At 44.9% G+C, this 26,068-nt stretch overlaps 1 protein-coding gene across 1 annotated transcript in view; it reads right to left on the bottom strand.

Moving 5' to 3' along the window:
* Positions 1–26,068, bottom strand: part of CARPB (Carbonic anhydrase-related protein B) — a 161,118-nt gene that overhangs the window by 88,770 nt on the left and 46,280 nt on the right. The window contains exon 2 of the mRNA XM_080280964.1: positions 9,548–9,604. Coding sequence (XP_080137090.1) covers positions 9,548–9,604 — 57 coding nt within the window. The remainder of the gene's footprint in view (positions 1–9,547; positions 9,605–26,068) is intronic.

Genomic DNA, 26,068 nt, shown 5'->3' on the forward strand with positions numbered 1-26,068 from the left:
GAGAGAGAGAGAGAGAGAGAGAGAGAGAGAGTGCTATTTAGTTTTATAAGGTGTGCTTGACCCCCACCTTTCTTCCTGTTACTGTTGTTGTTTTACTGTTACGGCGTCTGGCTCTCTCTCTCTCTCTCTCTCTCTCTCTCTCTCTCTGTTTCTTACTTCTTCTTTACCTCTCTTTCTTTTCGCCCTCCTTTATTCATCTCATTCTCTCTCTCTCTCCATTTTCTCTTCCTCTCTCCCTCCCTCCTATTCACCTCATTCTCCACATCCTTCTCTCCAACATCCATCTGTCTTCCCCTCCATTTCTGTCTCTTATCTTTCTCTTCATATCTCTTCACCCATCTCTCTCCCTCTCTTCTTCCTCTCCTTTCTCTCCTGTTCCTCTCTCCTCCCTCTCTCTCTGTCCGTAATGTAGCTCCCTTCCCTCCTCCCCTCCCTTTCTCTCCCTCTATTTCTCCCTTCACTGCCATTCCCTCCATTTCTGGCTTGTATCTGTTTAGGTCACACTGGCTCCTGTTTGTTTCTGTGTGTGTGTGTGTGTAAAGTGTTTTATTTATATTTGAACTGTGTGTGGTTTATGGTATGAATTGTATACACCCATTGATGTGTATTCATGTGTAAATGTATTGTGTGTGTGTGTGTGTGTGTGTGTGTGTGTGTGTGTGTGTGTGTGGTGACCCTGGGTGCTATGGATGGGCCTGCCTGTGGGTGAAGTGACCTGGATATGTTCCTGTCAAGCTGGACTATAGCCCTCCAAGTTCACTACCCCCTCACCCCTACCCCGAACCCCTACCCTCACCGCTACCCCTCACTCCCCCTTCCCCTCACCCCCTACCCTCACAATCACCCCTGCTCCCTCCCCGACCCTCTTAGCCCCCTATCTTTCCTTACCCGCTGCCATTCTTGTCCCTTTCTCACTTTCCCTGCTCTCTCTCTCTCTCTCTCTCTCTCTCTCTCTCTCTCTCTTTCATTTTTTCTCTCCACCCCTCACCCTCCCATATCTCATCCTGTTTCTTTCTCACACCCTCTCTGTTCCCCACTCACCCCTCATCACTTCTCTCCCCCTGTCTCTCCCTCACCCCTCCCGGTGCTAATAAAATAACACAATTTCACCCCCTGTTAATTTTGGCCATCTCTTGCCATGGCCCCATTATGGCCCCCCCGTCTCGCCTCGCTGCCCCCACCCCACCACTTCGCTTTCTGGTCCATTTCTTTTCTTTTTTGGGGGGTGGGAATCCTATTATTTTTTTTTGCTTGAATGTATACAGTATATCTATCTATCTATCTATCCATCTATCTATGTCTGTCTATCTATCTATCTATCTGTCTATCTATATATTTTGTGCTGTTTTCGATTTGGGTGTAGTTATTTTGGATCTGCGTTTGATTTGGACATATTTCTTGTATTTGTGCCTCTGTGTATGGGTTTCTCTTTTACAATATCGTCTCTTTTGTTTTTGGCATGCATGTAATTATTTTTTTTTGTCTTTCCATTTGTGTATTGTTTTCTGTTTTTGGTTTTGATATATTTTCTTTTTCTTTTTTCTTTTTTTTTTTTTTTTGCTGTGACGTTGTACAGTTGAACCAAATTCGTGAAGAGCTTATTGTTTAGCCAACATTATACGAACATTTTTTTTTTTTTCGATTTGGATGTATCTTTTTTTGCTTCTGAATCGAATATATTTCCTCTTTTTTCTCAATGCTTTAGTTGCTGGGTATTTAGGATTTTTTTGCTTATCATCATGAGTAGACTTTTTTTTTTTTTAACTTTTCAACCTCCTAAAGTCTGCGTCCTTTTGTACATATACAGTATATATTTTTTATAGTTCCTGACAATTTTACATAATCTTGAAACAGCGAAGACCTTTTTTTTTTTTTACAATTTCTTCCATATGCTCCATTATACCTCCTCCTCCTCCTCCTCCTCCTCCTCCTCCTCCTCCTCCTCCCGGTTAAGAACTAAAGCGAGTTGAGTCGATGATGAATCTTTCGCTAATACTTGCTGTCCGATACTGCCTGAATATTGCAGTGGGGGCAGGCAGGTGAGGCAGGGGGAGGCAGGATGGAGGAGAGAGAGAGAGAGAGAGAGAGAGAGAGAGAGAGAGAGAGAGAGAGAGAGGCAGGGATATAATAGAGAGTGGCAGAGATGTGACAGATGTGGCAGGAAGGAAGGAGGCACAATGGAGGAGGTAGGGGAAGGCAGGGAGGAAAGGAGAGAGAGATAGGGATGAAGCAGGGAGATAAAAAAGAGGGAGGGGGGAGCAGGGATGAGACAAGGGAGAAAGGGAAGGCAGGGCAGGGAGGAATCAGGGCAGGGAGGAATCAGGGCAGGGAGGAGGCAGGGCAAGGAGACAGAGCCAGGGGGAAGTAGGGAGAAAGGAGGTTCAGGGCAGGGGGGGAAAGGCAAGGGAGAAGAAAGATACAAAGGAGTACAAAGGAAAGCAAACAGTAACAGACGTATGCGCCCTGTCAATGCTGTTTGTCATAGAGTAGGGTTTTATTAACTTGTGAGTGAGTGAAAGACAAGGATAGTAAAGCAGAAATACACAGAATTACACAGGGACAGAAGGAAGGAAGGGAGGAAGGAAGGAAGTAAAGAAGAGAGGATGTAGGTACGGAAGGAAGGAAGGGAGTGGGAGAGGGAGGGAAGGAAGGGAATGGGAAAAGGGAAGGAAGGAGAGAGAGAGAGAGAGAGAGAGAGAGAGAGAGAGATGAGGAAGGGGAAAGGGATGTAGGGAGGGATGCAGAGAGAAGGGATGAAGGAAGAGAGAGAGAGAGAGAGAGAGAGAGAGAGAGAGAGAGAGAGAGAGAGAGATCTGAGGAAGGGGAAAGGCAAGTAGGGAGGGATGCAGAGGGAAGGGATGAAGGAAGACAAGGAGAGAGAGAGAGAGAGAGAGAGAGAGAGAGAGAGAGCTAAAGTAAGCAGAATAATCGATGGAATGGAATGGGATAAATGAGAGAAGGAGTGAATAATTAAAACCGTGAGTGAGTGAGAAAGTGAGAGAGTGAGCGAGTGAGCAAGAGACACAAAGGCTCCTGGTGACTTCCTGATTGAGAAATTAATGGAAGTCCTATTTTACGAAGAGGCTTTGGTGAGAGAGAGAGAGAGAGAGAGAGAGAGAGAGAGAGAGAGAGAGAAATACCAAAAATCAAGGGCTGAATAAAAAAAATAAGGATGTGAATAAAAAAATGAAGAAAATGATGAATGAACTCGATAGAATCTTTTGGCCATTCATCCCAGGGAGGAAAGAAGAAAGTATCGAAAGGGAGAGAGAGAGTGAGAGAGACACGCAAACCTGCAATCAAGTAGCACCTGAGAGAGAGAGAGAGAGAGAGAGAGAGAGAGAGAGAGAGAATATGTATGTATGTACGTAGATAAGTAGACAGATAAAATGAATTGATACTGACACGGGGGCATAGCTTCAGATAACAGACAGATAATCGGAACTAATAAATAGATAGATAGGTAGATAGGTAGGTAGATAGATAGATAGACAGATAAAAAACAGTGACCTACAAAGCAAGCAGTACCAAAGGCCTCTCAAGTCAGTAAAAACACCAATACAGATAAAGGAAAAGTAAAGCCCGGAACGTGAAATAAGGTAAATGAGAGGAGTCATTGATCGGTGTATGAATTTGAGAGTCGGGCATTGAGGAGACGGGAGGAGCGTGTTGGGATATTGATACGTGCATTTGCTCTCACATACCACGAGGGCTGCTGAGGTGAGGTGAGGTGAGGTGAAGTGAGGTGAGGTTGGGTTGAGTTAGGTTAGGAAAGGTAGAATTGTCAGGTTTGAGTGTGTCTTGTAGTGCTGTTAGGTAGTTAGGTTTGCTGTTGTAGGGCTCAGGTAGGTTTAGTTAGTGTGGACAGGGTTGGACTGGGTAGTTTGTTAGGGTAAAGTAGGTAAGTTTTGGTTATGTAAGGTTAGTTCAGGGTAGAGAGTGAGTACTAGAACCCTACCCTCATCCTAACCCCAAATACCTTACCCTAACTCTCACTAAAACTCACACCCTATTCCCTCTCACTCTCACACCCTTCTTCTCACACCGACACCCTACATCCTTACTCTCACACCCTGATCTCCTTCACTCATCTTAAATTTTCTGGGTCTTCATCTCCCTTACCATCACCTTCGTCCCAGCATCACCGTTACCATCACATTCCCCCTCACCGTCACACACACCCTCACCATGACAACCTCCCCTCACCGTCACACTCTCCCCTCACCGTCACATCCTTCCCTCACCATCACACCCTCCCTCACCATCACATTTCCCTTCACCATCACATCCCCCTCACTATCACATCCCACCTCACCATCACATCCCTTCCTTCCTTTGTCGCTTATTAATCCAGCTCTGCCATTAGTATCATTACACACTGGGATTATTTATGTCCGGGTTATGCACCGGTGTAGAGGGCGGCGATGGGGAGGGGAGGGGGGGTGGTAGTACGTGAATATTGAATAACTTCTCTTGGGGTCAGAATACCTTAGTGATTATTGGCAGATGAAGAGAGTGTGTGTTGCCCCTCCCACTTCAACCTCTGATGCTTTGTGTGTGTGTGTGTGTGTGTGTGTTTTTTTTTTAATTCTGTTTGTGTTTTGCATTGTCTGTGTAGGTCTGTGTTTTTTTTTGTGTGTGTTTTGTGTTTTTTTCTGATTGTTCTTCGTGTGTGTCTGTCGGTGTTTTTCTAATGTGCTTCATCTCGTTTTTTTTTTTTTTTTCTATATGACGTCTCTTTTCTGTTTCATTTCTGTCCCTCTGAATTTTGTGTTTGGCTGTTTCTTTTCTTTATATTTCCATCTCTGAGTCTGCGTCTCTCTCTCTCTCTCTCTCTCTCTCTCTCTCTCTCAGTGGATAGTAAATAGACAAAGTAGATACTGATGGATCTAGTGGGTTGAGTGATGGATAGATAGACAAGTGGATAGATAGTAATTGATAGCTAGTGGAAAGATTAGTGGATATTGATAGTAGCAGATAGTCAATAGATAGGGTGGATAGGCAGTGGATGGGTGGATCAGGTGAGTCGTGAAGCAGGTGGATAGATGGGGGTGAGTGGAGAGAGTGGATGGGAGACAGATAGATAGATGGGTGGATGAGCGAAGTAGACAGACGAAGTTAATAGATAGACAGATGTGATAGATACAATGGGCAGTCTAGAAATGAAGTGGATAGATAGACAGATAGATAAATAGATAAGCTAGATAGATGAACTAGGACACACGAGTTTTTCTGATAGTAAAAGTGGAAGACGGTGGAATGAGAGACTATGCCACCACCTCACCCTTCCACATTCCCCCTCCACCTCACCCACCTCTCCTCCTCCATCTCTTAATCTCCCCTCTCCCTCGCCCTCCACATCCGCCTGTTCTCTCCCCCTCCCCTCCCATCTCCCCCTCCCCTTCCTTCTCCACATCCGCCTGGTCTCTCCCCCTCCCCTCTCATCCTCCCCTTCCACATCCACCTCCCCTCTCCCTCTTCCTCCATTCCCCATCCACATCCGCTTGTTCGCTCCCCCTCCCCCTCCCCCTCTCGCTCCTTGGCTAGGCTGAAGAACGGCATTGGTTGGGTGGAACGTGTGTGGCCTGGAGAGTGAACGAGAGAGAGAGAGAGAGAGAGGGGGTACAAGGAAGCAGAGAATGGGTTGAAAACTGTAAGAGGAAAACAAAAATGAAAGAAAGAAAGAAATGAATGAAATGAGAGGAGAAGGAAGGAATGAGGATAGAAGAAAGGAAGGAAGGAAGGAAGAACGATACAAAAGGATAAAGAAACAATATAAATAAATAAATAAATAAAAAATGAAGGAAGGGAAAGAGAGTGAAGATGAATAAATAAAGGAAGGAAGGAAGAAAAAAGGAAGGAAAAAAGAAAGAAAGAAGGGAAGGAGAGAGAGAAGGTAAGGGTTGAGATGTGAGGGCAGGCAAGATACGATCAGACAGGAGGAGGAGGTGGAGGAGGAGGAGGAGGAGGAGGAGGAGGAGGAGGAGAAGGAGGTGATTATAATGAGGTAATAAAGAGAGATAAGAAGAATTACGAGAAGAGGAACTGAAGAAGGGAGAAGAAGAGGAAGAAGGAAAAAAGAAAATAACGTAGGAGAGAGAGAGAGAGAGAGAGAGAGAGAGAGAGAGAGAGAGAGAGAGAGAGAGAGAGAGAGAGAGGAAAAATGTGGAGAGAATGAGAAATCGAAATAGGTAGGGAAAGGCAAGGAAAAAAGAGGAAGAACTAGGAGAAAGAGAAATCCGTGAAGAAAGGAAGGAAATAGAATAGAGGAGGAAGGGAAAAAGATAGGAGGGAAATTGTAAAATAAGGAAAGAAAAAAAAGGAAAAGGAAAAATGCAGGCGGAGGGAAGGAAGGGAGGAGGAAGGAAGGGAAAAGAGGAGAGAAAAGATGAGTGTTTTTTTTCTTTTCCATGTTTTTTTTTCTTTGATTCTCTCTCTCTGTCTCTGTCTCTGTCTCTGTCTCTCTCTCTCTCTCTCTCTCTCTCTCTCTCTCCTTTGTGTCCTCATTTCTTTCCCTATCTTTTCTTCAGTGTATTTCCTAGTCCTTCTTTTTCCTTAGTTTCCCTCCTTCCTGCCTCTCTCCACCTCTCCTCAGTCTTTCCTATCTTCCCTCCTCCTCTTCACCACCTTTCCTCTCCCCTTCCCTCTTCTCTCCTTGAATATTTCCCGATTCTCTTCTCCCATCTTCTTTCCTTCTTCCTTCTCCATTTCATCCCTTTCCTCCTCCACCTCTCCATCTTTTCTCTCTTCTTCCTATTTCCTCCACCTTTTCTCCATCTTTCCTCCACCTTTTCTCCATCTTTCCTCCATCCTCTCCATCTCTCCTTCACCTTATCTCCATCATTCCTCCATCTTATCTCCATCATTCCTCCATCTTATCTCCATCATTCCTCCATCTTCTCTCCGCCTTTCCTCCATCTTTCCACCACTTTTCCTCCAACGTTCAACCATCTTTTCTCCTGTCCGTCTTTCCTCCATCCCCTTCCTTCCTCATTCCTCCACCTTCTCTCCCTCTTTCCCCCACTCCCTTCCTCCCTCATTCCTCCACCCCTTCCTCCCTCATTCCTCCACCCCCCTTCCACCCTCATTCCTCCACCCCCTTCCTCGTTCATTCCTCCACCCCTTTCCTCCCTCATTCCTCCACCCCCTTCCTCATTCCTCCACCTTCTCTCCGTCTTTCCTCCATCTTTCCTGCACCTTTCCTCCACCCGCTAAGTGTCTCTGGCGCCTTAATAAATATAAAGGAGGGAATTGGCCGACCCTGACCCTTACGAGGCTGTAACGAGCGGACGGCAGTTAGTGGCGCGGCGGTGGGTAGTTAGAGAGAGAGAGAGAGAGAGAGAGAGAGAGAGAGAGAGAGAGAGAGAGGGAGGGAGGGAGGGAGGGAGAGAGATAACTAGAGAAAAAAACATAAAACTAACAACATCCCCGACATTATAGGAAAAGTAGAGAGAGAGAGAGAGAGAGAGAGAGAGAGAGAGAGAGAGAGAGAGAGAGAGACAGAGACAGACAGACAGACAGACAGAGAGTAAAAAATGTAAGATTGCGACACGAGAGAGAGAGAGAGAGAGAGAGAGAGAGAGAGAGAGAGGGGGGGAGAGAGAGAGAGAGAGAGAGAGAGAGAGAGAGAGAGAGAGAGAGAGAGAGAGAGAGAGAGAGAGAGAGAGAGAGAGAGAGAGAGAGATGCAGACTTATTGAGGGCTGGCCAAGAGGGCAGTTGCAGTGGAAGGAGGAGGGAAGGTGGAAGAGTGTGGAAGATTATGAAGTGGGAGAAGTGGAGTAAAATCATATGAAGTGGAGAAGTGGAAGATGTGTCATGGGTTTGAAGTGGTTAAGATCGAGTGAGTAATATTGTTCTCTCTCTCTCTCTTTCCAAAACACACACCCTCACCCTCGACCCATGACCCCCTAAAAAAAAAACACACACACACACACGAAAAAAACCACACACACACACACACACTCAAAGAGCCGATCACACAACCCAAACAAAAACACATCGAGCAAAGAAACTATCAGAGCACCCCCCTCCCCCACCCCCTCCCCCTCCCCCTACCACTCCCCCTGCCTTCAATCAAGAAACCCATCACATCTACCCCCCACAAACAAACAAACAAGGACGATTCATTCCCCGTGTTTGTGGTCCGAGCGCTCAAAGGTGTGTGTGTGTGTGTGTGTGTGTGTGTGTGTGTGTGTGTGTTTGCATTCTTGGGGGAGAGGGAAGGGGAGGGTGTGTTGATCCGGGAGAGAGAGAGAGAGAGAGAGAGAGAGAGAGAGAGAGAGAGAGAGAGAGAGAGAGATTAAATCAAAACTAAGAATAAACCGAGAGAAGAAGTAAGTAGTGTAATGGACTGATTTTAACCAGAGACTAGAGAGAGAGAGAGAGAGAGAGAGCAATGTGTCTGTTTTTAGCTATTGATCACCATATCGTTGCTTGGTGCATCGTCAACACAGTACAGTACTAGATGTGCTTTGCCAAGTGTACACCGCGTTGAATGTACATATTGTGCACGATCACCCCTTCCTCCCTCCCCACGGCACTGTCTTATCACCGCTCCTCACATTTCTCCTTCATCTGTCCACGTCTCCTCACATCTGTCACATATTGTACCTCATCATTCATCTCAGTATCCTTTAACACCTGTTTTAAATCATCTACACACCTGTCTTAATCAGTCTCATCACCCACTTCCCGTAACACCTGTCTTAACACATCTCACATCTCTCTCGTTTTCTGCCCTGTCACTCGTCCCATTATGATCTTAACACCTATTTTAATTCCCGTCTTAACACCTGTCTCATACCTGTCACAATATCACATCACCTGTCCAACTGGCTGTCTCCACACTTATTTCCCGTCAGTTTAGTTACGAACGCTACATACCAATCATCACCCGGTTACATTTATAAACACTACCACGTGCTTATGTTTGTAAACAAACCATCACGTGGCCATAAATTTACCCTCCATTATTACAGTGATACAGGTAACTGAGCGAGATCGTCGTAGAGGCTTATCATGAGAAATGGATGGATGAATTATATAGAGACAAAAGTGTTGGCTTGATATTCATGTATAATGATAGGGATAGTAATATATATAGAGTTAATCTTTTGGTACGTTGTCCTGTTCTACTTAAGTATTTGATAACTCCAAACGATTGTATTATTAAGATTAATAAAATATATAGCACTGAAAGGGTTCATCAAGGCTATATCCAGTATCTGCTCCCTCCAGTACGTAAAAAGTGTCTTCTAAGCATAATAGTCTCCTCTAGATAGCAAAAAAAAAAAAAAAAAAAAAAAAAAAAAGCTAGTGGAGGAAGGCATCCTATAGCAAAAGGTTAAGAAGAGATATTTTAACATGTGGGAAGGAGATGGAAGAAAACCGTAAAAAAAAAAAAAATGTAGATGACCCATTGTTCCAAGTGGAAAGGTTGGGTTAGAGAATGTAAAAAAAAAACGGCTCAGAATTACGTTTCTCTCCCAATCAATATTTCCGCATGTTAAAAAAGAAAAATAAAGGTAAGAGTAAAATTGGACTCACCTGAGATTCCCTCGTAGGTCCACCATTGTTCCCAGTTCCAGGTGACTCCTTCTGCCCCTGTGGATGCAATAACAACAGTACGGCGTTAAACAGAAGCACACACACCCAAAGCTGAATCAGGACGGAGGGGAAAACCTGAAAATCTCAATCTTCCTCGGTGCCGCATTTCTGAAAACTCTTATTGTACTTTTTGGACATTTTTGAGAAGGTGCCAGATTTCTGAAACGTTTTAGCATGTACCAGAATTTGTAAACTCTGTAGTCATGATACCATAATTCTGAAACCCCCAAGATAACACCAGACTTTTCAACCCCCTCCAATGATGGTGCTGATTTTTGATACTCTGAAATTGTGCCAGATATTAAAACCACGGGTTTGTTGTCGCCAAACTCTCGAAACTGAGATGATGCCAAGTTTCTGAAACCCACGAGATGCACTTCTGAAACTTTAAAAAGTCGCAAACTTCAGAAACCCCGAAATGATGTTCCCAAACTTCTGAAAAAAGAAAACGAGACAGCCCTTTGAAACCAAAAGATGATTTGGAATTTCTGATATCTCATAATTAAACGTCTGAAACCCTCCAAAATTTACATATACAACTTCCAAAAGGCCCCCCAGGCATCTGAAAGAAAGAAAGAAAGAAAAAAGAATAGATGACGTTTCTGATTTCTTAAGACTTGAAAAACGTCATTCCCCACGACAGTTTTTATATATATATATATATATATATATATATATATATATATACATACATATATATCTATATATCTATATCTATATCTATATATATATATATATATATATATATATATATATATATATATATATATATATATATATATATATATATATCTATATATCTATATATATATATATATATATATATATATATATATATATATATTGTGTGTGTGTGTGTGTGTGTGTGTGTGTGTGTGAGAGAGAGACTTTGGAGATTTTGTAACAACCCTTTCTAAGGTATTTACTCTCCACATTACACCTCAGTATCCTCGTATATGTTCGTGATGCAGATTGCGTCAGTATTAAAGCCACATACATAACATAAGAGGTTTTTAAGGTTTAATATGTAGAAGTAAAACGTTGACTAAATGGTACTGCGGAGTCCTTCGTCCCACATAAAATGCTACTCTGTATCTGATCCCGCCCTCTCTTATGGCAAGGGTGCGATTATTCCCTTGTCACCCCTGCCAGGTGGCGTGGGGTGATGGACTGGGGTCGTAATCAGGTAGGGCGATGAGGGGATGTGTAGGTGAGGGATTACTTCACCTGCTCAAAAGAGAAAGGATAATTGAGGCCTTTAGAACAGCACTGACCTATCAACCATTTCTTCAATTCTTTTTTCTTTTTTTTTAAGGGGTGGCATTTTGATACGTTACATCGACTTCCTTTGAGTCTTGCAGCGCCAAAGCCTACTTTTTTCTGAGTATAAGACGTTCCAATCCGACTTTTATTATTTGGTGTAACAAAATTGAACGGACATTTAAAAAGAGATATGTAAAGGTTCCAATATGTGGATGGAGTTAGTCACAACTTTTTTTTTTCTGATGTCACTGCTGTTCTAACTGGCCCATTTATATTCCACTGTGACATCTGCCATTCCTCGCCTCCACCTCCTTCCATTTTTTTTTCCATCGCTGAGCAGCACTTTAGGGGGGTTGCCTGTCTGCCTGCCTGCCGTCCACTGCTGCATCTGCTGACCCTGGTAATGTTCAGGTAGTCATGCATTTCTGGAGTCGCCGCCATGTGCATGTCGACGGCGTGGGGCTGCTGCCTGAGATACCTATAAAACAAGAGAAAAATACGGCAAGAGATTAGGGTATGCGGAATATAAATTTGTGTTAACCCTCCTTTTATTGGGTGTTGGTGGAGTACGCTGTCTGTCTTCGTAGATTTTTAGACTTTTTTTTTTTTAAGTGATGTCCGTGTTCTCAGTCCTTATTTATTTTTTTTTATTAACTTTATTTTTGTGCGCCAAGATGTTTTCGCTCTCGGTCTTCTTGGATTAAATGACGACGCAGCTTCTGAATCTGCCCGTACCCTTGAAGTGACATCTAAATTTTCGTCTGCAAAATCTTCGTTTAGCGTCGTGATGTGATCGGAATTCCCTTTGCATCTCCCAAAATGTTTATGTGCGATTGGAATCTCCCATTAACCCTTAAATGTAAGGGGGTTAAAGATGCATCCAGGGAGACTTCGCTTGAAATGGTTTCCAGGATATTTAAAAGATTTCCAGGATGATTAAAATACTTTCAGGACATTTAAATGCTTTCGAAAATGTTTAAATTGCTTTGGGGGTATTTAAAAGATTTTCGGAACATAAAATACTTTCAGGACATTCAATAGATTTCCAGGACATTTAATAGATTTTCGGGACATTTAATAGATCTCCAGGACATTTAAAAGGTTTCCGAGACATTTAACAGATCTCCAGGACATTTTTTCCGAAAATGTTTAAATTGCTTTGGGGGTATTTAAAAGATTTTCGGAACATAAAATACTTTCGGGACATTTAATAGATCTCCAGGACATTTAAAAGGTTTCCGAGACATTTAATAGATCTCCAGGACATTTAAAAGGTTTCCGAGACATTTAATAGATCTCCAGGACATTTAAAAGGTTTCCGGGACATTTAAAAGGCCTCCAGGACACTTCACATTTTTCCAGTACACGAACATAGGTATCCACGGCGCCATCATCGGCAATTTTGGCCTTTCAAAGTTTTGGCGGACATCGGGATCGGAGGCTGACGAGGCGACACCCAAATTACCTGAGGGTGATGTGTTATTTAACCCTTTTATCCAATGGCGTCTTGTTTCGTCTTGTTTTTGTTCTCCTGTCTATTTTATTGTCTTTTTCTTTCTCTCCTTGCTGCTTTAACTTGCTATTATTTGTCTTTTTTGTCAGTCTCTTGGCCATTTTATCGTCTTTCTATCTCCGGGCTATTTTATTGTCTTATTCTTTCTATCTCTAGGCTATTTTATTGTCTTATTCTTTCTATCTCTAGGTTATTTTATTGTCTTATTCTTTCTATCTCTAGGTTATTTTATTGTCTTATTCTTTCTATCTCTAGGTTATTTTATTGTCTTATTCTTTCTATCTCTAGGCTATTTTATTGTCTTATTCTTTCTATCTCTAGGCTATTTTATTGTCTTATTCTTTCTATCTCTAGGCTATTTTATTGTCTTATTCTTTCTATCTCTAGGTTATTTTATTGTCTTATTCTTTCTATCTCTAGGTTATTTTATTGTCTTATTCTTTCTATCTCTAGGCTATTTTATTGTCTTATTCTTTCTATCTCCGGGCTATTTTATTGTCTTATTCTTTCTATCTCTAGGTTATTTTATTGTCTTATTCTTTCTATCTCTAGGTTATTTTATTGTCTTATTCTTTCTATCTCTAGGCTATTTTATTGTCTTATTCTTTCTATCTCTAGGCTATTTTATGGTCTTATTTTTTCTATCTCTAGGCTATTTTATTGTCTTATTCTTTCTCTCTCCAGGCTATCTTATTGCCTTATTCTTTCTCCTGGCTATATTAACGTATTCTATCGCCAGGCTATTTTCTTAGGCCGTGGAGAAGCTTTCCGAATGAGAGAGATTATACATATCATTCATTTGCCGTCTCCAGACTGTATTCTTAAGGTTTGAAGAAAATGTTACATATTTTTTTTTAAACCAATCACTTCACTGCAGAATCTCTCTTCTTGGCTTTGAGGAAACTTGGTATTGAAGTTATTATTATTATTATTATTATTATTACTATTATTACTATTATTATTATTATTATTATTATTATTATTATTATTATTATTATTATTATTATTATTATCAGTCTCTTCGCTACATAACGTAAACTAAAACCACGTCATTAGAGTGAAGAGATTTAATTTTTTTCCGTCTCAGCTCTGTTTTCGGAGGCATTTTTTTCTTTTTTTTCGTCCTGAAGGTGTATTTCAAGCTGGTGTACTTGAGGTATTTTTATGGCTGGTATTTTGCATTGAGGGAGATGTATTTCGAGGTGGTATATGCTTGTGTGTGTGTGTGTGTGTGTGTGTGTGTGTGTGTGTGTGTGTGTGTCATTTATTCCTTTATGTCAGTGTGGTAGTTTTTTTTTTTTTTTTTTTTGTTTTTTTTTAGGGGGATGAGAGGAGGTGTAATAATTTCCTGTGAATTTTTCGCGTTGGCTTAGTGTGTTGTAATCGCTTCTCATCTCCTCTTAAGTCTTATTTTGGCACCTTCCTCGTCTTCACCCTCTTCTCTCCTCATTGTCCCTTTCTTCCTCCCTTCCTCTTCTCTTCTCACGTTCTCTTTCTCCGTGTACTCCTCTTCCTCCTCTCCCTTCTCCCTCCCTCCTCTTCCTCCCTCTTCCCCTTCCACTTCTCTCTGTCCACTTTTCCCTCATGTCTCCTACCTGTGCGACTATTTCTCTCCCTCGTTTACCTTTCCCTCCCTCACCGGCCTCTACTTCCTTTTTTTCTCGTGTACTTCATCCACCTCCCCTTTCCCTCTCTCTCCCCTCTTCCTCTTTTATCTCTCCTTTCCCCGCGTTTGTCCATCTCTCTCCCTCTCCCCCAGTCCTCTCTCTCTCTCCCTCTCTCCTCTCACCCCTTCTCCCCTCGTATTTTTGGCCCCTATCCCTGCCCTCATTTCCCCTCCTCTGTTTACCTCCTGCTTCAGTCACTTCGCCGGATACGAGTGGAAATTACAGATTGGTTTGGTCCCCCTTCCATCACACTCCGTTTTTCTTTTCGATTTCGTCACTTTTACCTCGTTTTCTAATTATTATTTTTTTATTCAGTCTCTCGTTTTTCTTTTACCTCCCTTCCTTCTCATTCTCTCTCTCTCTCTCTCTCTCTCTCTCTCTCTCTCTCTCTGTCGCTTCCCTTCTTCTCCATTCCACCCTTTGTCTCCCCCTTCCCCTTTCTCTCCCTCCACCTTTGCTCCTCCCCTCTTTCTCCCCTCTCTCTGTGTCCTCCTTTCCATCCATCTCTCCTTTTCCTCTCCCTCCTTCTGTGTCCCTCCCCTCTCCATTTATCTCTTTCCCTTCCCTCTCTCTCAATCTCCACCCCTCCCATCTTTCTCTCCTCTATCTCTCTCCTCCTTCCTTCCCTCTCGCTCTCCCTCCATCTCTGTCTCTCCCCTCTCCCTCCATCTCTGTCCTTCCCTCTCCCTCCATCACCCCCTTCTCCTTCTCCCCCCGCCCCCTCCAACTGGCTGGCTATTTCCTGTTTGCTCAAAGTTAGTAGGAAGTGAGACCAAGGGGCCGCTCAGCCCCCACCAATCACCGCTCAGCCCCCGATAGTCCCACACCCAATCACCACACACCACCACACCACACACCACCACACCACACCTCGCTCCACATCACCCCCACCGCCACACTAGTCCACTCCATACCGTCACAGCAAGCACTTCACCAGTACGGTATTCCCCCTTTCCACCCTCACACCAATTCCACATCACCGCTTCACCACATCATCCCACTCGACTCCACTCCATATCATCACCACGCCCCTCCAGATCACCACAACACTCCCTCTACCTCCCCTTCACACCACCATCTCCACACCACACCACCACCTCCACTCCACACCACCACCACCACTCCACACCACCACCATCCCACTTCACATAACAGCATCACTCCCCACTCCCCATCATAGCACCCTCCCCATTCCCCACCACACCCTACTCCACACCACCACAATCCTCGCCCCCGACTCAAAGATTACCTCAGTTAATTCACTCAAAGAAATGTAATTGTTGGGGAAAAAAGGAAATTACTTTATCGATTTTCGTCCTTCCCCCATTTTCTGTAACTTACTATATTTTGTGGATCCTTTATTTATTATATTTTATTTTTATTTTTTTATTTTTATCGTTTCTTGTAATTTTTTATGTATTCTTAGTCTTCTCATTTACTGGAAAGATTGAGCATTATTTATTCACCCCACCATTTTTCTTAGTTCTCGCTCCACTGCCATTTTCTCTAACTGGTTCTCTTTTGTTTATCCCATTTTTTGTTGATGGTAAAGGTCACCGCGTTACTTATACACCAACTGGAATTATCGTTTCTTTCTTCTTCGCTATATTTCTGGAATTGATCATCATTTGCTTTGTTTTAATGTGAAAGGTTATGGTGGTATTTCTTCAGCTGTTTTTTGGTTTGTTTTGTTAGGAGAGGGAATGCTAAAGTTACCTCTCGCTAAAGGTCATCCCTTCAGACCGAGGACATTATTATTATTATTTATTATTATTATTATTATTATTCTTTATCACTTAGTATTGTCATTATTATTATCATCATCCTCATCCATTCATCCATCATCCAATCCAATGTTGCCCCCTGAGGAGCGTAGGAGCCCGGGGCTAGGCAAGTTGGTCCTGACACTAAAGATGAGTGTGAAATAATTATTAGTTTAGCTTATTTTTACATCCGTCAGACGCTTTTTTTCAACTTTTAACATTTCTAGGTGAAGGGGTTAATGTAAGGGCCAAAAATCCCCCTTAACTGAAAGAAAATCGTCTGGAGATAGCAAGCATGAAATAGAAAATAGGTCCCGGTGTTGAAGGGGTTGAATGCCTAGGTCTTCGGAATGTAATTAAAATTTTTAGTTTGGCGATTACCTTGTTAGAATTAGTTAGATTTATTAGTATGGATGATATGAATGTAAGGCATTAGTGGAGGTGTGTGTGTGTGTGTGTGTGTGTGTGTGTGTGTGTGTGTGTGTGTGTGTATGTAGGGTTTGGGTGTTTTTGGTTTTGCGTTGGTCACCTTGTCGAGTTTTTCAGTTCAGTCGCACTCCCATCGCTCGCGCGCACACACACACACACACACACACACACACACACACACACACACACACACACACACACACACACACACACACACACACACACACACACACACACACACATTTGCACCCTCTGTTGTGTTTCACCTCGAAAACTCTCCACTCACACACTGTCGATTTATACACACCCACTTGCACTCTACACACACTCTACCCACACACTCAGGATTAGGGTACTCTCCACCCAGACTCTCTCGCTCTGTCACACACTCTTTCTACTCTCTCACTCTCCGCTTAATTTTTTTTTTCCCCTGGCGCTCTCTCCATTCGCTCTCTTTCTCCACTCTTATTCCCTCCACTTTCGTCCTCTCCACCCATTCCAAACGCACATTTTTCACTCTGTTCTTCCACACCCTCCCACTTGCCACACCCAGACGCCCCACCCACCCACCCACAGCAGTCAGATATCCACACCCACATTTGTCCTCCCTCCCCCACACACACATCAGTCCCTCACATACATCCACATCCACATTACTCCCATCTTTCCCCCACCCGCCAGTCTGGCCCACCCTCCCACCCACACCCACGATCCTGCCACACCCACCCACACATCTCCAGCCTTCCCATCCCCACCTACCTACATACCCACCCACCTGCACCCACCCACACCCACATTTCTATCCTCTCCTTTCATAGCCACACCCACATCCACGCCAACAGTTCACACCCCCTACCCACACTCACCTACCTGCCTACTACCTACCTACCTGCCTACTACCTGCCTACCTACCTACCAACCACCTACCTACCTACCAACCTGCTGTATATCCACGTACCTACCTACCTGCCCCACCCACCAAATTGCATCTCACCCACCCTCACACCCACCCCACCCTCTTAAACCTGTCTCGCTGGGTAAAACTCGGGCTTTTAATCAGATGTTTTAATTGAATTTCACTATGATCTTTGTCTGCCGAGTTTTTCAATTATAATGCGATTTAATTGAGGGAAATTAGAAAAAAAGGCGAGCATTCAATTAGCAGGGACCCGAGAGTCATGCAGTGGCAGGCGTTGAAAGGCAGGGTGAGGGTGAGGGTGAGGGTGAGGGTGAGGGAGGGTGAGGGTGAAGGAGGGTGAGGGTGAGAGAGGGCGAGGGTGAGGGTATGGGTGAGGGTGAGAGTGAGGGTGAGGGTGAGTGAGGGTAAGGCTGGGTAAGGGTGAGGATGAGAGAAAGAGTGAGTGAGGGTTGTGAGATGTGAGTGAGTGAGTAATGGAGAGGGTGAGAGAGAGTGAGTGAGGGTTAGTGTGCAAGTGAGTAAGTGTGAAGGTGAGGGATGAGTGTAGCTTGGTGTGAGGGTGAAATTGCGAATGAGGGTGAGTTCCCGTGGTGTTAAGTGTGGTGTTAGTACTGGTGTTAGTGATGATGTGAGGCACTGAAAGTCGAGAGTGGCGTGAGGATGAGGGATGAGGGTGAGGGTGGGGGTGAGGGTGGGGGTGAGGGGGAGCGATGGTGGAAAGCTTTGAAGGATAAAATGTTGTGCGCGTGAGAGTGTGAAGGTGTGGGTGAGGGTGAGGGTGGTGTAAGGGATATTAAGGGTGTGAGTGAGGATGTGAGAAGTGGTATAAAGACTGATGTGAATGCTGGTATTATTGATGATGTGATAGGTGGTACAAGATCTGGTGTAGTGGTGGTGTGAGTTTGGGTGTGAGGGAAGTAAGAGTGGTGGAATGGTATAATTGATTGTATTGGATATGGTATGGTGTGAATGGTGGTGTGAGTGGGTATGTGAGAGCGAGGGAAAAGGAGAGGGAGAGGAAAAGAGGGAGGAAGGGAGAGAGAAACACTGAAAGATGGGAGAGAAGAAGAGAAAACATGGGAGAAAAGGAAGGAGAGAGAGAGAGGAGGAAAAAAGAGGAGAGGAAAGGGAGAGGTAAAGGAGGGAAGCGTAAGGGAAACAGAACAGGAAAATAAATAGGGAGAAGGGGGAAGAGGGGAGGGGGAAGGTGAAGAGGGAGGAAGGGGGGGAGGGGAAAGGTAAAGAGGGAGAGGGGAGAAGAGGGAGGGGAAGGGGGGAGGGGGAGGGGAAAGTAGGGGGGCCGAAACTCGCTGGCCAAGTGAGTGTAAATGAAATTCTCGCCCCCGGTCAATCGGTGTTACGAAGCTCTCCAAATCAGGGAAAGAGAGAGAGAGAGAGAGAGAGAGAGAGAGAGAGAGATGAACACTGTGACGAGGAGATGAGGGAAGAGGAAGGAGAGAAGAGTGGAGAAGAAAGGTGAAGTGAAACAAGAGAGAGAGGAGAGATGAGGAGAAGGAGAAAGAGGGATGATGAGAGTGAATGTAGTAGTAGGAGGGGAAGCGAGAGGAAGAGGAGAGGAAAAGGGAGGAGAGTGGAGGAAAGTGTGAGAGTCAGAGGAACGGGGAGTAATGTTGAGTAAGAGTAGAATAAAAATAAACTCCGGGATTTGGCTCGAGGGTACCATGAGAGAGAACCCCGTGACCGAGATGACCGGGCGATTATCAGGCTCCAGGGCGCGGTCATTGCTGGGCCGGACCGCTCCACTAGGGGCGTGTAAGGGGATCCGGGTTTAGTTTTCATAGTGGTGGGGGTTGGCAGAGTGGGGTGTGTGGGGGTTGGCAGTGTGGGGTGTGTGGGGGTTGGCAGAGTGGGGTGTGTGGAGGTTGGCAGAGTTGGGTGTGTGGGGTTTGGCAGAGTGGGGTGTAGGGGGGTTGGTAGAGTGGGGTGTGTGGGGGTTGGCAGAGTGGGGTGTGTAGGGGTTGGTAGAGTGGGGTGTGTGGGGGTTGGTAGAGTGGGGTGTGGGGTTGGTAGTGCTTGGTGTGGAGGTAGATGGATCTGGTGTGTGTGTGTGTGTGTGTGTGTGTGGTAGTAGTGATGTTTACAGGGGATGATAGCTACCTTATTATAGAGTTTGCAGGAGGGTTGGTAGGTTTGCGAGGTTGGCAATTCTGAGAGGCATTGCGGTTGTTGGTAGAAGCAGCAAGAGGAAATGAAGTGGTAATGAGGGAAGGGGAAAAAGTGGTGTGTGAGGGAAGATGAAGGGTGTGGCTGCAAGTGGAGTGTGTAGAAGAGTTGGTATTTTCTTAGAGGGGACGATGGTGGCAGGAAGAGGCGAGGAAAGAGTCTGAGAGGAAGTGTGGTTAGAGAGTAGAAAGATGTGGCTGTAAGAGGAGTGGTGTGGTGTGGAGTATGCAGAAGGTGTTGGCAGTGTCTGAGGATGCTAGTGATGTTGGCAGAGGCGGTAGGAAGGAGGAGATGAAGTGGCAATGAAGAGGGAGGGCGAGGAAGTGTAATGACTTGTAAAGAAATGAGAAGGTGTAATGTGGAGTATGCAGAAGGTGTTGGCAACGTCTGAGAGATGCTAGTGATGTTGGCAGAGGCGGTAGGAAGGAGGAGATGAAGTGGCAATGAGGAGGGAGAGAGCGAGGAAGTGTAATGAGTGTGGTAAGAGAGTGGGAAGGGGAGAGGGAAGTTAATAATTGGACCGAGGGAGATTTGGTGAGGGAGAGCGGTGTCCTGGGAGTGTGGAGGGAGGACGAGGTAGGGCAGGCCAGGGCAAGGCAGGGCAGGAAGGACAGGGGATATAGGGTAATACAGGACAGACGGTGGCAGGGCAGGGCAGGAAAGAAAGGACAGGTGAAAAAAGGCAAGGCAGGACAGGACAGGGCAAGGCAGGACGGGGTAGGGTCGGTGGGATAGAGGAGAGTAGGATGAGGGTACATGGGGGATAGGATACAGGGATGAAGGCAGGAGTTGGATGGGGTAGGGTATTATAGGATGGGACAGGATAAGATAGGATTGATGGAAGAGTGTAAGACATAGATGGATAGAGAAGGATGGGGAGAAGTGAGGCAGAACAGGATAAAAGAATGTATGAAGAGCAGGGATGGGACAGGATAAGGTGGGGAGGATGGAGGAGGATAAAATGAGACAATAAAGTAAGTGGATAGGATGGAGAGGGATAGGATGAGGCCCCCAATACAGAATGTTATGTCTGCCTCTCTTGTATTGCCTGAGGGACGCTCCACAAACCCTAAACAATATATTACTTTTTTGTACCAATAGAAAAGTTACCCCTCTTTGTTCTCCTTCCTCTCTCGTTTTCCTTTTCGCCTCCTGTTTCTTTTTCACTGCCTTTTTCCTAGTCCGTTTTTTCCCATTGTTGTTTCCTCTTCCTGTACTCCTCCTTTTCCTTTCCATTTGTTTCCTCTTCCATTTTCCTCTTTTTCTTCTTCCTCCTCCCCCTCCTCCTCCTCTTCCTCTTGTCCTTTCTCTTTTTTATTTCCTTTTTTCCCTCACCGACAAGCTTTTTTTTTCTTCTCTCTTGTCTCTTGCTCTTTTACTGGTTCCTTTTTCGTTTTTCCTTGTCATACATTGTTGTTTCTTCACCCTAATTCTCTCTCTCTCTCTCTCTCTCTCTCTCTATTTATATACTATTGAGTCTATGCATGGGTGTCTTGTTACTTATCCATCAGTGTGTCAGTCAGTCACGTCAGTCTACCTACCTACCTACCTACCTACCTACCTACCTACCTGTTCACCTGTATCTATCTATCTGTCTTTATGTCTGTGTGTGTCTGTCTATCTGCCTGTCTATATCTGTATTCATGTATGCATCCATCCCTCCATCCCATCCATCATTCCATCCCTCCATCCCATCCATTCTTCCATCCCTCCATCCCATCCATTCCTCCATCCCTTCATCCCTCCATCTCATCCATCCCTCCATCTCATCCATCCCTCCATCCTTCCATCCCTTCATCCCAACCATTCCTCCATCCCTTCATCCCAACCATCATTCCATCCCTCCATCCCATCCATTCCTCCATCCCAACCATTATTCCATCCCTTCATCCCATCCATCCTCCATCCCATCCATCCATCCCTCCATCCTTTTATCACACATCTATCCGTGTCCCGTCCACACTATCGAAGCTTTTACCACTCTGACACCCGACACCTCAAAGTGCTCTCTCTCTCTCCCCCACCCCCTACGTTTAAAGAATTACCCCCCCCTCCGACGCCCCCCCTCGACGCAGATGAAGTTAGTGGGATGCGTGAAGGAAGATGGTGATATTGATTTTATTTTTGTTTTTTTGTTTTTTGATGGTCTGGCGGTAGCTGGGATTAGGGTAGGTGAGTGTTGGGGTGTAGTAGTAAATGGAGAATGGATAGATAGATAGATAGATGGAAACATAGATAGGTAGATAGATAGATTGTTAATGAGAACAAAAATAACAATGATAATGGTGATGGTGGTTGTGGTGGTGGTGGTGGTGATGAAGATGATGATGATGATGATGCTTCTAATGATGATGATGATGATGATGATGACGATAGTGAAATATTGAAAAAATAATGAAACTATAGTAAGTTCGTTGTGCTTTTTTATAGTATTTTTAACCCTTTCACTACGAGGGGTACGGCTGAATAAAATCGTCTGGCCCTGGCAAGAATTAAGCATAGTCGTGGTTGTCGTGGTCGTTTGTGAGGGGTTTATCGGGACAACCTCCATCCCCTTCAGTACGAGGCGTTGATGAGGAAAACCGTCCGTGAAAAATAAGTAAAGGTTAACGACGAGAGATTTATTATTATTATAATTTTTTTTTGTTACTGAAGCATTAATGTGAAAAATGGGGAAAAAATGGGTAAGATATATATATTTTTTTTGAAGTGATTTCAGTCGATGAGGGAGGTGACCTAAAGCTTGTGGTATATATAGCCAGGTGAGGTGAGGTCAGGTTAGGCTGATTGATTTCCGTCCCTGTCTCCCTCCCTCTCCATCCCTATTCTTCCCTCTCCTGCCCCTGTCTCCCTCCCTCACCCCTATCTCCTTCCTTGTTCTTCCCTCTCCTTCCCCTGTCTCCCTCACCCCTATCTCCTTCCCTGTTCTTCCCTCTCCTTCCCCTGTCTCCCTCCCTCACCCCTATCTCCTTACCTGTTCTTCCCTCTCCTTCCCCTGTCTCCCTCCCTCACCCCTATCTCTATTGCGTTCCATATTCTCCCCATCATCCTTTCTCCCTCATCTCTCTCCTCTCTCTGATCACCCCTCTCCCCTTCCTCCCCTTCTCTTAACCTTCCTGTCGTCTCCTCTTCATTTTCACATCCCTTGCATCCTTTCCTCTCTTTTCATCTCTCGTCTTGTCTCCCCTCTTCTTTGCTCCTCTTTCTTGTTCTTCCTCTCTCCTCTTCTCCTCTGTTATCCATTATCTGTTCTCTTCTTTTTTCTCGTTTCCTCTCTTCGTCTTCCTTTCTTCTTCTTTACTCTTCTCTCTTTTCTCCTTTTTCCCTTCTCTCTCCTTCCCTCCTCTTCCCTCTCCCAAAAGACAAGTCGGCTTATCAAGAGAGGGGACGTGTCTGAAAACTACCCATCCGTCCTATTCCCCTCATTCTCCCCCTTCCCTTACCCTCTCCTCTCGTCCTCCCATCCTCCATATTCCCCTTCCCCTCATCCCCTTCTCGTCCCCTCCTCCTCCCCCTTCCTCTCATCCTCTTCTCTTCTCCTCCTTCCCTTCATTCTTCCCTCGCCCTCCCATCCTCCCCATTCCCTCCCTCTCCCCCTCCCCCCTCCCCTCTACTTCCACTGGACTTGTTACTCGTGAGGGCTGTTTTATACCCTCCGCCCCCTCCTTCCTTCTCCCCTCCTTCTCCCCCTCCCCTCTTCTTTCCCTCCCCAAGGGCCTGTTGCTTCGGGGGAGACACAGTGCTTTGACCTGGTTTTTAGCTTATTTCTGTGCCCCACCCCTCTCTCTGGACCTCACCCCTTCTCCTCCATCCCCTTCAATCCCCACCCCTTCTCCTCCATCCCCTTCAATCCCCACCCCTTCTCCTTCATCCCCTTCAATACCCACCCCGTCCCAGTTGATCCCACCCCATCCCACCGAGTCCCACCCCTCACCTATTCTATTAGTCTGTATATATTTCTCCCTAGCCACACCATCCCTCACTGTTGCTCCTATTCACTCTATCTATAATCTGTTTATCAGTCTGTCTACTAATCTGTCTATCCATCTGTCTGTTAATCTATCTGTCGCTGTCTGTGTATCTGTCAATCTGTCTACGCACCATCCCATACTCTTTCTCCTCTTGTAACCCTCTTCCACACCATCCACAAACCCACTAACCATGATCGAAATTTTAAGTCATAATCGTCCTATGGCCAGACGATTTTACTCAGCTTAGAGGTATATGAGGCTACATCCAACACCCCTAAGTTAGAAAACCCTCTTAGAGCTGAATAAAATCGTCCCGAGGTAGCTAAAAGGAGTGAAATAATAGGCAACGTCCTCGTGCTGAAGAGGCAAACCCACATTTGCAATTGCCGCTCTTTCTGCAACTTTGATCTCTCGTCTTGCATGCAACCGCTCACCAATTTATCGGTGTAGTGATGGTAGGTCTGGTCGTTTAGCCGTGTGTGTGTGTGTGTGTGTGTGTGTGTGTGTGTGTGTGTGTGTGTGTGTGTGTGTGTGTGTGAGAGAGAGAGCGAAAGAGAGAATGGTGAACTGCCTTAATGAAGTCCTTGTGTGTGTGTGTGTGTGTGTGTGTGTGAGAGAGAGAGAGAGAGAGAGAGAGAGAGAGAGGGAGTGGTGAACTGCCTTAATGAAGTCCTTGTGTGTGTGTGTGTGTGTGTGTGTGTGTGTGTGTGTGTGTGAGTGTGAGAGAGAGAGGGAGAGAGAGAGAGAGAGAAAGGTGAACCGCCTTCATGAAGTCCTTGTGTGTGTGTGTGTATTGAGAGAGAGAGAGAGAGAGAGAGAGAGAGGCAGACAGACAGACAGACAGACAGAGCGAGATCCAGTCAAGAAACGGAGACACAGACAATATTAACCCCAGTGTTTATCAGTCCCACGTCCAGAGCAAAATACAGTAATTCACAGGCTTTACAAATAGTGGTTCAGGCTTCCCGAAAAGAGCATCCCTTCCCCCAAATTAGCACAGGTGGATGATGGGCCAGGTGCAGCTCAGGTATGCAAATGAGCGTCTCCGTCCAGGTATTATGTTGTCTGGCCGCGGGACAATTGTAGCGGCGTGGATGGTTGGGGTTGACTCCTGCTGGTGCTGGAGTGGAGAAAGGACGGGGTGGAGGGAGGAAGGAAGGAAGGGAAGGGTGGAAGGAAGGAAGGAAGGAAGGGAAGGGGAGGAAGGAAGAAAGGGAAGGGAAGGGTGGAAGGAAGGAAGGAAGAAAGGGAAGTGAAGGGGAGGAAGGAAGGAAGGAAGGAAGAAGGGAAGAGATGGAAGGAAGGAAGTTGGTGTTTGTGGGTTGAGAGGGTGTTCCTGTGTCTTCGCTCTTCGTAGGTATTTTTTTCCTCTCACTACATGTCTGATTTACACCTGATCCTAAACTCATTAACGACGATGACGCTACGAGACGGTCGCCTTCACGTGGTGGCGCTGACGTGCCCAGACGAGGAATTAGCCTCACATGGACGGAGAAGCTACCTAGACTTGCAAATCTCTCTCTCTCTCTCAGCCCAACAAAGAGACCACCTTCGAAGGCAAACTAAAAAATTCACGCTGCTCTGAAGTAAGTTCCACCAATTTCCTTTTCTTAGCTGACGTCTTGCAAAGAATAAAGACTCTGAATGTCGGCGTCTGGTTCAACATGCATTATTTCTTGCGTAAACCAGCTATTGCACTCAGCAGAAACAATCCACCCGTGTCTGAGAGATGGGAAATAGTTGGATGGTTTGGGAATATGTGGAAATGTCAATGATTTGTGTTTTACCTTGTAATGGTGGTTAGAATTGGTTATATACGAGGGAAGGGGGGGGGAGAGAGAGAGAGAGAGAGAGAGAGAGAGAGAGAGAGAGAGAGAGAGAGAGAGAGAGAGAGAGAGAGAGAGAGAATCATTTACACACACACACACACACACACACACACACACACACACACATTCTAAAACCATCAGTTTCTAATGGCAGGGTTTGGATTATTATTGACGTTGCATATGAACCGAAGGGCGGATGATGGGGGCTAGGGTGAGGGGCTGGGGTGAGACGGATAATGGGGGCTAGGGTGAGGGGCTGGGGTGAGACGGATAATAGGGGCTGGGATAGAGGGGTAGGGGGCTGGTGAGTGCCTAATGACTGGTTAGCTTGGGTTAGCTGATGTTTATTAGCTGAGTTCCTAATCCCTGTGCTTAGCTGAATTCCTAAGCTTTATTTTGAGCTGAGCAGGAGTTGGAGATTTTGAGAGGGACGAGGGTAGCTTATTTCATCACTGTCTATTGGTAAAGCTATTTTATTAAGCGTCTGTCTACTTTATTTTTGGACCTTTACTAGAGAAATATCTTTAATTTTCACTTATTGGAGGGAATTTTATTTACTTAAAAATGTATCTTTATTTTAACAATTTTATTAGAAGGTCTGTTTCCTTTATTTAAAACCTATAGAGAAACGTGTATATATATATTTTTTTAACTTTAATCAGATGGTTGTCTTGTACTTCATTATTATATTTATTAGAAGGATTTTTTTCTGCTTGTCCTTTTCTTCACATTTTTTTCTTTTTCCTTTAATTTTAATTTTTATTTTGGGAGACCTTTCATAGTGAAGAGGTTTAAAAATATTGGAATAATTAGTGTGATCCGTAGTCTTGTAAAATTCATCGTTGGTCCCCTCATTTATAATTTATCGCTGGTCTCGGTTTTAGTTATCACTGGTCTCGTCATCAATTGTCCTTGGTCTCGTC

The sequence above is a fragment of the Coenobita brevimanus genome, chromosome 87 (assembly GCF_032717465.1).
Source record: "Coenobita brevimanus isolate Jiangsu-jjx chromosome 87, ASM3271746v2, whole genome shotgun sequence".
NCBI classification, from domain to species: domain Eukaryota; kingdom Metazoa; phylum Arthropoda; class Malacostraca; order Decapoda; family Coenobitidae; genus Coenobita; species Coenobita brevimanus.